This window comes from Carlito syrichta, unplaced genomic scaffold (genome assembly GCF_000164805.1).
Source record: "Carlito syrichta isolate Samal-C Ts95f unplaced genomic scaffold, Tarsius_syrichta-2.0.1 Scaffold305654, whole genome shotgun sequence".
Classification (NCBI taxonomy): Eukaryota; Metazoa; Chordata; class Mammalia; order Primates; family Tarsiidae; genus Carlito; species Carlito syrichta.
This window is the reverse complement of record NW_007249750.1, coordinates 806,914-817,814: the sequence shown is the minus strand read 5'-3', so window position 1 is coordinate 817,814 and position 10,901 is coordinate 806,914. Positions and strand designations below refer to the sequence as shown.

General features: G+C 38.4%; 1 protein-coding gene across 1 annotated transcript; it reads right to left on the bottom strand.

The window, feature by feature from the left end:
• Positions 1–2,721: 2,721 nt before the first annotated feature.
• On the bottom strand, positions 2,722–10,007 carry FAM103A1 (family with sequence similarity 103 member A1). Its single transcript, XM_008062099.1, has 4 exons — positions 9,880–10,007; positions 9,194–9,242; positions 6,670–6,848; positions 2,722–5,951 (listed from the first exon to the last, which is right to left on the bottom strand). The coding sequence occupies exons 3-4, from the start codon at positions 6,837–6,839 to the stop codon at positions 5,765–5,767; spliced, it is 357 nt and encodes a 118-aa protein (XP_008060290.1). The 5' UTR covers positions 6,840–6,848; positions 9,194–9,242; positions 9,880–10,007; the 3' UTR covers positions 2,722–5,764.
• Between the last annotated feature and the right edge of the window lie 894 nt (positions 10,008–10,901).

The window sequence follows — 10,901 nt, the reverse complement described above, 5'->3', positions numbered from 1 at the left end:
TGCTCATACCACATGGCTACTGAGCACTTGAAATGTGGCTAATGGAAATTTTTTTTTTTTTTTTTTTTTGAGTTGGAGTCTCGCTCTGTCACCCAGACTGGAATGTACCACACTCCCGGCCACCACAGCCTCGACCTGCTGGGCTCCGGCAATCCTTCCGCCTCAGCCTTCCAAGTAGCTGGAACTACAGGCACGTGCTACCACTCCCGGCTAATTTTTTTATTTATTGTAGAGATGAGGTCTCACCAAGTTGCCCAGGCAGATCTCGAACCCGCAGGCTCAGGCAATTCACTCACCTCAGCCTCCCAAGGTGCGGAATTACAGGCTGAGCCACCGAGCCCGGCTACTAATGGAATTTTAAAATGAAAAAGAAAAGCACCCTAGAAATGGAAGCAACACAACAGAGAAGACGCTGAAAACGGTATGGAATTTAGAGGGGAAGAGACAGTAGCATAAACAGAGAGGAAAATGACAGCTAGGGAAGTCAGAGAAAGATTATTTTTGTATTGTTTAATTTTATATTTTGTAAATACAAAAATGCACAGGAAAAATGTACAAAGGAAAATTTAAAATGAGAAAAATACGACAAAGCTCTGGCTATTAGCAATTATAGCAGCTTTATTTACCTAATTCAGACAAAGAGGCTGGAGATTCTTTAGGGAGTTAAAGGTACTAGCAGTGGGAAAAAACCATGAGATCATCATCACATCATCCCCTAAAGCTGTCTCAGGAGAAGTTACCAAAACCCAGAGAAAATCTAACTGGTAATTAATACTTGAGGCTCTGTGTGTCCCTTGGGGAGAGGAATGAAAACACCATCTGATTTAGCCCATGTATGGGGCTCTGTGCCTCTTAGGAAGAACAATGAAAACACCAACTGAATGAGCCTGTCAAGACACTGATGAAAGATTTGTGAGCTGTCCTTGCACTTAAGTCAGTCCAGAGATACCTCACTCTAACACTGCAGGCACAGCCATGGACTGGGTACTTACTCACCATGCCTAGCCCAGTGCTGTGTACTTTATGCTTTTGCTTAATCCTGCAATGAGACAGTCAAATCACACATTAGTAGTTTCTGAAAATTGTTTTGTTCAGAGAGTGTATTGCTCTGTCACCCAGACTGGAGTGCAGTGGTGCAATCATAGCTCACTGTAACCTGAACTCCTAGGCTCAAGCAATCCTCTCACCTCAGCCTCTCAAGTAGCTGGTACTACGGGCATGTGCACCATGCCCAGATAATTTTTTTATTTTTGTAGAGACAGGGTCTTGGTATTAAACTCCTGAACTCAAGTGATCCTCCCACCTTGGCCTCCCAAAGTTGGGATTATAGGTGCAAGCCCAGCACGTTAGCAGTTTTGATGGAAGACTTGTCTTCGTTGTTAACCTGGTCTTTCCATTGCATCCTGTAAATCTTTAAATCTGAAAGGTATTATCCACAGCTCATCTCTACTTTTTCAATCTGACAGCACCAATAACTGAATTCCTCAGAGGTAAGAATGTTTCTCCAGCACTCAAGAGGCTTTTGTAGTGTTTTGTTTGAGTTGGAGTGTCACTCTTGTCACCCAGGCTGGAGTGCAGTGGCACATTCACAGCCACTACAGCCTTGAACTGCTGTGCTCCTTCTGCCTCAGCCTTCCAAGTAGCTGAAACCACAGGTGTGTACTACCACACCTAGCTAATTTTTTGATTTATTGTAGAAACAAGGTCTCAACAAGTTGCCCAGGCTGGTCTTAAACTCCTGGACTCAGGCAATTCTCTTGCCTCCACCTCCCAAAGTGTGGAATTAGGAATTACAGGCGTGAGCCACCGCACCTGGCCCTTTGAAGTTTACAGCAGCAGAAGAGTTACTTCCTCTTCACCCCTGGCATACCCTGATGTCGTGCAGCCCTACTGATTGATACCCATGCAGCCAGCTTGGCCCAAGGCTATACTTTCCCAAAATGTCAAGGGAATCTCTACTTCCATCCTTATTATCCTTAAAAGCTAGTCCCACAGTTATCAACCAGACTCTAGTTGACTTGGTTCCATAATAATTTAATATAGTAGGAGGCAGGAGAAATATTTCTTAAGAATGTAACACCTGGATACATCTGAATCCTGAAGGATCACTCTATATACTAGTAATATTAACTTCTACCAATATCAACAGCTATTTTCTCCTGTTGGTCTTAATCTAAATTTAAAACTTGAGAATTTTAAAAGCATAACTCTAAGTTCATAAATGAACAGCAAAGATTCTTTGAGCAACTTATGTAAGTTTTTCACACAAATTTCTAAGTTCATAAACAGCAAAGATTGTGTGACCTATGTAAGTTTTTCACACAGAATTAACTAAAACCTATTTAGTATTTCAAAATTCTCATTTACATATATCAAATAAGCTTCTTTGGCTAAAATACAGGATACTGAAAGAAAAATCCAAATAGGCATTTCAAGGAATATAATAGTTTATATATAATACTTTCATTTGTCCCACTTTACAAAGTAAGCATTTTCACAATTAAACATTTTCAGCTAACTGAAATCCAATAGTGATACAAGCCACTTTAAGCTGGGAGTATTTTTTATTTCCTACATTTCCTAGTTTTAAAAAAATTATCTTTCACTACAAACAATAGCGCTAATTAAAAGAAGTCAACAGGCCTAGGGTATAGTTTTCCATATATGTCTGAAACTGTATTTGGACTGAATCAATCAAATGTAATAAAAAGTCTAGAAATATTTTTAAGGTATAAAAAAACTGTATTTAGGAACAAGGTGTAGTTCTTTAATAGAGTCCACAATTAGTGCTATCAGTGACCTTCAGGGTAAAAGATAATTTCATTTTAGCATTCTACACAAAATAACATTTCATTTACTCTTAATTCTATTATAAACTCCCATATTTTTCTTTAGGTGAATAAAATACAAAAGGAAAATTACAACCTTGTATGCTGAGCATAAGGAATGCAGCTTTGGAAACAAAAACTATGCGAAAAATCTTCCCTGATGTCTTTTTCCTATATGGTTTCAAGAACTCAAAAACTATTCTTGGAGCAGGGACTCAAGGTTATCTATTCTAGATAACCCCAAACCTGCCTAGTACTCAAAAACAAAATAAAACACAAAAAGCTATCTCAAGTCCCCAGCAAACTGTTTTCAAAAGGACATTAATCCAACATGTTTAGTAATCCACATTTGATACTCTTAACGTTAGGGCCAATTTTCAGACAGGAAATGCTACTAATTTCAGCTCAACTTTTATACAAACTGTCTTCTACATTTGATGTGTTATTTTCTGAAGGATATAATTTGCTTTCCTTTTGCTAATTCACATATAACTTCACTTAAGGGAACAACTACAAGTTCTTTAATTCTCAATGTCTCCTGCCCTACCTCGTCTTCTATGAACTACTCTACATCCTTTATATCAATAATATGCTTGCTTTACAATTTATCAAGTACTTCCCACTGATTCAGCAAATGTTTATGCAGCACCTATTATGTGCCACTAGGGGTTTAATGGTCACAACTCTAGTTTCTATTCTCAAGCTCTTCCTTTGGTCATTTATTTGTATAGCCCTGTGAGGGTGGTGGGTAGATAATGTTCTCATTTTTATAGGTTAGCCAATAAACTCAGGGTTTAAATTTATTTTTTCAAGGTCACATATCTTATAAGGACAGAACTGAATGCCAAAACTCCTTATGCCTAATGCTGTATGTTAGTATAACAGACCGTCAGCTTGAAAGTAATTCTATTTGACACTATTTTAATTCTTTGATCTCAAATTATCTTTAAGTTTTTTTCATGTTATTTTTCTATCTCATGAAGCAGAAACTGTGCCTTTTATTTCTTCCTGGTTTTAAGCACATAAGAGGTAGTTTAATAGTGTCTACTGTTAAAAAAAAAAACAAAAACTATCATCACACAGATTACTCATGCAGCTTGCAGAAATAACTCATGTTGAAAGAAGATTCTTCCTATTTTTTTCAAGCAGGGCTGATATTCAGGTCACTAATTAGTGTCAACAGTTGGCACAGCACAGAATCCTGCCCTAAAGCTATAGTCAGCTACTTTCTCAACTGATCATTGCCTGTGCTTTATCAATTGATAGATATTTTTTAAAAAACCCTACTGCAGCCATTGCTTTGTTAAACTCTGGTGTGGCCACGGCCACCATGGTTCCTAGCTTTGGCTCCCTCCCCTACATTGGAGAGGTGAATCTCCTCTCACTTTAATGTACTTCCTAAATTAACCATATTTTTCAATCTAAAAAATAAAATAACTCTTTTCTTTCAGAGAAGATCCTGGGGCCAATGAAGACTCTCTAAGCTAAATATCTATACTATTAAAATCTATCTTTATGTAACAGCACTAGCTTGTAGTTGTAATTGTTGTAATTACTACAATTGATGTAATGATTAGAAATGTCCAGGGAAAACCCTTTCCTTATTATTAAAATTGTATTTACATCTCACTATGAATACCTGATTTATTAGATCCTTTCTAATAAAAGTTACCTGAAAGGGTGGCTCTTTAGGAAGTGGGGATGAAGAGAGGTGGATCCAGAGCTCGGAGTAGTACCTAGAGAAGTCAACCTCAAGGGCCTAGAGTTAGAGGGCTAAGAAAGAAGGCAGCAAAAAACAGATTTAGGAAGCTGTCTTGTAATTCCTTTGACCTATGATGAAACTTGCACTCTTAATATTACCCTTAAATCAAATAAACCCTTTTCAACAGACATGAAGGACAGAGCAATAAAAAACCAAAAAGCTCCTCTCACCATAAGTAAGCTAACTGCCAAAACTTGGGAGTAATGTTACTTAAACATTTTTAAAATTTTATTTTAATAAAACCATTTTAATAAAATGGTTTTCTATGAAAGGAAGTTACATTATAGAAGAGGAAGCGGCAGAAGTGTGAATCTGGAAGTAAATATAACATTGTAAAATCAACCCACATGAAATACCAAAAAAAGAAGATAATGCAGCATTATATACAGATGACTAAAAGGGAAAGTTTGAACATTACAGAGTTAAACGTTTGTAAAATGTAAATTTTGACCTGCTATGTTTAACTTAGCAAAAAGCCTTAGAGTTTGTATAAAATTTAAAATGATGTGTTGTCTAATCCCACCCACCACCAGATCAAAATACTGAAACAGAATTCCTTCCTCATTTTACAGCTTTATCATTGGTTTTCCTCTAAAAAGAGACCAAAATAATTGCAGAGCTGACTCATACCTACAAAGTAAGGAATCACAAAGTACCAGAGTCACATAACAAAAGTAATAAAAAAAAATTGTTTTACCTTTCAAGAATTAATGTTAATATATAACACATCACAAGTAAGCATAGCTATGCATTCATGAGCTGACTGTACTAACCTCTGTAAAATTTTTTAAATGAGCACATCTGAGTATATGGATACTCCCTTAGAAAGTAAAAGCAAGTATTTTATATTTTAAATTTTTTATTTCTGTGTAAAACAAAGACAGAACTCCTAGAGGTCAAATAAGAAAAATAAACCAACTCAAAGCACTATTAAGTCATGGAACAAAAAAAAAAAAAATCTGAGGTAGAAGTCAAGCCATATAATCCATAACATTTTTAGGTATCCCCAGCAACCCGCGCATCTCTCTGTTAAGATCTGTGTTTTTAAAAAGTCTCAAATCCAAAGAATCAATAATCCATTCTCTAAAATCAAATGTAAAACTATGAACAACACACAATTTTTTTGTCATGTTAACAAAGTAAATGGTTTTACCAAAAGCTACTGACATTTTTATCAGTAATAACCATAAGGAGGCCGTTGGTTGTAACTATAGTGTCCATATTGGTGGGAATAGTAAGGTTCTTGTCTGTGCTGTGGGTAACTGTTACCCCAGGATCGTCCAGGCCACTGATTGGATCGATTATCACTTGGCCACCCCCGTCTGCTATCCTTACCTCTAAACTGTCTGTTATCATGCAACCTACAACAAAACAAAAAAGATTTTTAAACTTCACTTGTAAAAAAAAAAAAAACACACATGACAAATCTATTCCAATGCATCTGGTTCCTCACTCAAATATACAGTAAATGAGTAAAAAACATTTTACAATACAGAATGTGATAGCACCAAATATTCAAAATTTTCCTAAGATTTAAATCATTCTATCAATATCATACAGGACACACTTTACAAAGACTAGGCAGACTATAACAAACCCAAACCAACAGAACAGTTCTGAATTAAATTTGAAATCTATTCAACTGTACAAAAGCGGTATGGTAATTTATTCCTTTAACTATTCTGAATTATTAAATAGAAGTAATTCCCATTTCATAAATACTTTCCTGAAGTAAAATCAAACAATAGTTTCTTAACAGAGTTGAATACAAGTTTTAGAAGACTCTGTTTTTAAAGTATATTTGCAAAGAAAACATTCGTTTCCAGAAAGAAAATTTAAAAACAAAACAAAAACACACAACGCACACACAATTGAACAGCAAGGAAAAGAATATATGGTGCTGACAAAAATATTAAAGCAAATATTTATCAGGTACTTACTATGTGTCAGGATGCTAGGCAATAGGTGTGCCATACTGAAAAAACTGGTTATGCCTGCCCTGGCTTTAAGGTCTACCAGATTTAAAATATTTTCTCCCAGATCAACCATCTGCATTTATTCTTCTGAAATAATACATACCGATTGCCTCTGTTTCTTTGGTTCCCACCAGCTTTGCTATTCCATTCCTCAACAATTGGAGGAGACTCGGGAGGGCGCTTCAGGTATTCCTGGTACTCTTTGTCATCTTCTGTGAATCTATTGGCAAACATCTCTTCAAAATTTGGAACAGCTTCAGCAGTGTCAGTCATTCTGAAATTCTGTACAGTTTTTAAGATACTTACAATTACAAAATTTTTTAAAAACCGACACTAGTTTATCAGATACTGAAAAACCAAGTAAATAATTTTAGGCAGGAGTATTCATGGAAGTCCTGGTGTCCTTTCAAGCTTAAGATAGATTTTAGACATTCAACATTTCTTAACTAGTATATTGCAGGCATTGTGCTAACTAGGAATACAAAGATAAACAATATAACATGAACTGTGTCCCCAAAGAGCTCCCAGTCTAGTAGAAGAGATATGCTATAAATATAAAAGGAGGAGCAGAGGTTATTTTTAAAAATGAGGTTACAGAGGTAGGCAGGGGTAAAATTGTGAGAAACTTTATATTCAAGGCAAACAATTTTGTACTTTTCTGGTAGGCAATGAGAAATCATAGATGGTTTTGGGAGGGATGTTTCAAAGTCAAATTTACTATTCAGAAGGATCACTTTACTAACAGTATTTAAAAAATATATCTGTGAGATTAGATTAAAGGCAGATTGCAGCATGTGATAACATGCTGAAGGCTTAATATGAAGCAGGGACTATGAGAATAGTTTTTAAAGTATTCCTGAAGAAATTAATCACTGACTAGATGTGGGAGGAGAAAGGGGAATAAAGGATAACTCCCAGGTTTCTGGCCAAATGACTGGGCAGATTATGGTGCCATAGGAACTACAAGAAGGATGGATAAGGATACATACTGAGTTTGATGTTATCTATAGTACATACATCCAAATGGAATCAGTTCATAATTAACTATGTGGGACTGAGAACTGGGTTGAAGATGAATTGGGAGATATCAGCAATTTTGTTGATGGTTAATGCTTTAATAATAGATGAAACTCCTCAGGAAGAATGTGTAATAAGAAGAGTATCAGAGAACAGAATCTTGGAAAACAACATTTAAAGAACAGGTAAAAATAAAGAGGAATAAAAGAAAACACACGGATAAGAGGCAAACCAGAAGAGATTATCTTAAAGGCAGGAGAATAAAGAGTGGTCAACACTGGCAAATGATATAATGATAGAAAAAACCCCAAAAAGAATTAGCGGGTATAACCAATGGGAGATGACTAAGCTTTCAAGAAGCTTGGCTAAAAACAGGAAAAAAGAGGGCAGTAGCTAAGGGGTTACTGAGAGATTATCTCTTATTTTACCTAGGCTAAAACACCTGAAGCTATTTATGAGCAAAAGAAAAAGAACCAATAAGAGAAAAACTGGACATATAACAGAGATATAAAAATAGACAAATAAAAAGGTATTTAAATGCACAGCTTTTAAAGTTTAGGGAAATTACTTATATCCACTGCATTTTTATTACAGATCCCATGACAAATGAAAAATAACTACAATAGATAAGATATTGTCTAACAGTTATAAAAACCAAAATCTGTATCAGCTGGGTTTTCCAGGCCTATTATGGATTCACTTAACAAGCAGTATCTCTTCACCCATATTCTCCGAGAACCCTCTACCTCTAGGAAAAGATTTGGCTTAAAGTGTAGAAAGCCTAGTCCTTGAGAAACCAGGGGAGAAAGAGTTCACTCCTTTTACTCTTCACCCAAGACCTGGAAGCCAGCCCTAATATTATGTAGGTAGCCCCCACTTCCCAGTCTTCCTTGACATGTCAGCATTCCCAACACCTGCCTTTCCTATGCAAACCCCATCTTTCTGCCCTTTGCCTCAAGATTTCTAAATATGTCTTGGGGCATATTTAACATCATGCTGAAACTTTAAAACCAAATCTCTCCCTCTTACCCAACATCCTCAAATTATTTTTCTTCTTGTATTAATTCAACTTCTAATAAAAAGTTTTTGACAAAGAGATGTGATATTGGGAGATAGCATCTTCATTAGTCTGTTTTTCCTCCAGATTCCTCAAAACGTATGGAAATACTTGCAACATTTATCATATTACCTTTGTCTCAACAAAATTAAACAAAAATTATTGTTTGGATGCAAGAAACAATGAGTAGACACTTTACCTTTTGGGCTACAGCTCTCTTAGAGAATATGCTTTATCAAACACTAGACTTTCAATGTGTCTGGGATTTGCAATCTCATGTCAAATTCTCAAATCCAAGGAACGAGCTTAAAATAAATTCAGCTAATTAGAATCGTGCCTGAATTTCTATAGGGATCAAAGAAATCACTAGAATTTGATTTCCATACCTTATTCAGATGGGCAGTAAAAATAATAAGGCAAGGGAAATGTGCCACTCCATTTTTCTGTTCCCCCACGACTTCCTATCCACAAGCAAGTAAACAAATATCGCCTTTATTATTACTAATAAGAGCGGAACTTACATAGAATTTTCAGTGATCCAAGCTTTACTTACCCCAAGGATCTGAGGCAGCTGTACTGCTTAATGTTTAGGTTGTTTAAATCTGTGGGAGAAAAAAAACGACTTTCTTTAAGGAAACCCTCAAAAGGTGGGAGGCTGGAGGGCAAAAGAGCCTTAGCCAATGAAAAGAATTGAACCAAAAGTGCTCTAAAGACTCCCAAAGCTAATATTCGAAAGAGGGAACTAGCGCTCACAGGGTAGGGCTAGAAACTACAAAACTTGTCCTCCGGGCTTCCAAAACCAACAAGCTAGTTCCAGTACAATAATAACTTCACAAGGTATGTCCGTGCCTGTTGAAAATAGAGTAAGCCTTTCAGATCTGTACTCGAACGCTATTAACTTATTCACCACAAATAAAACGGCACAAAACTTTGCCTGCAGGGACTAACCCTGGAACTGCCTGCGCAGAATTAGGGGTTCGCTGCCCTAAAGGTGAGTTCAGAACACAAAAAAACTGATGGGAAACAACTGCGTTTTTCAGCCCGTCCTCAAAGCACATCACAGCTTGTTTACCAAGGCCCCGACAGCAACTCGCATCTCCAGAAGTGAGCGAGATGAGCCGTGAGAGGTCCATGGCCTCCGGTCGAACAGAGCAAACCACCGCACACACCGAGGACACCTCGCCCCCCGCTCAGCTCGGCCCTGCCCGCTCCCTCTTCCCAACTTCCTGGGCAACTCACCCGCCAAGGGCGGTGTCTACCCAGCTAGGGCCGAACCCCGCCGGTCAGGCAAGCAGGAGTGACGGACTCCAGGTCACCACACAGTAGGAAGCTTCACCCCCTCCGCTCTCCAAGGTAACAGAGCGTCTTCCCCTAGATTCCGACAACCACCTGACTTCCGCTTCCGGCAGACGAACGGGGGCGGGGCTGCCTGTCAGGTCTCGCGATATCTAAGACTCACCGTGCAGACTTTTTTTGTTGTTGTTCTTTTTTGCAGCGAAGCGTTTCTTCAAACTCTGGCGAGACACACGGAGCTCAACTAGACGTAGTCAGGGAGCGGGCTAAAAGTAGATGATGCTCTCCATGCGCTTTCAGCCTTCCTGGTGACGGCTAGAGACGGAAGTTCTGGGAATATGCCGAGGAGGGGAACGCTACCTCGGGCTGCCTCCTCCCCGAGGCTTCGTGGAGGACGTGAGGTGAGCGCTGGCCGCGAAGTAGACACGCCTGGGTTACTTCTGCCACGCGACACTTTACCCTCCCGCCCGGGCAGGTCTTGTAGTAAAAGTCCCATTGTCCGTTTTGTACGTGTTTTTGCAGAAACTCACCCACTCTCTGCTCCAGCTTCAGTCGTCAGTATCCAACTACCTCCAAAGGTCTTGACCGTTAGTTCTCGAATGTTCCCCAAGTGTATAAACGCTTACTATCCCACACACAACTTGGCCAGTTCCCTCCCAAATTGCTTCGTAGACGTGCACCTGTTTTTGTTCGTGCAACCAGCTTGGAAACTGGAATGTCAGACGGGATGCCTTTTCTTGCCATGCTCTGGTCAGTTGCCAAGTCCCGTCACTTGTGCCCCTGCGGTGACTCTGGCACCATCCATCCCCCCTTACCCACTGTCTCCTCCTAATCAATTCTCACCGTGCCCCACCAGAATGCTTTTTTTTTTTAATACTAATACCCCTCAAGAAGTGAAATGACTTCTCCAAGATAATGAAGCAAAAGGTCTCCTTAGCATCCCTGAACGGTGGGAATGCGAAACCTTT

Excerpts from the sequence above, each read along its gene's own strand:
- FAM103A1 (XM_008062099.1), bottom strand. The coding sequence starts at position 6,839 with ATGACTGACACTGCTGAAGCTGTTCCAAATTTTGAAGAGATGTTTGCC. Across the intron at positions 5,952-6,669 it reads CAAAGAAACAGAGGCAATCG|GTTGCATGATAACAGACAGT; the intron begins GTATGTATTATT and ends GTTTTGTTGTAG.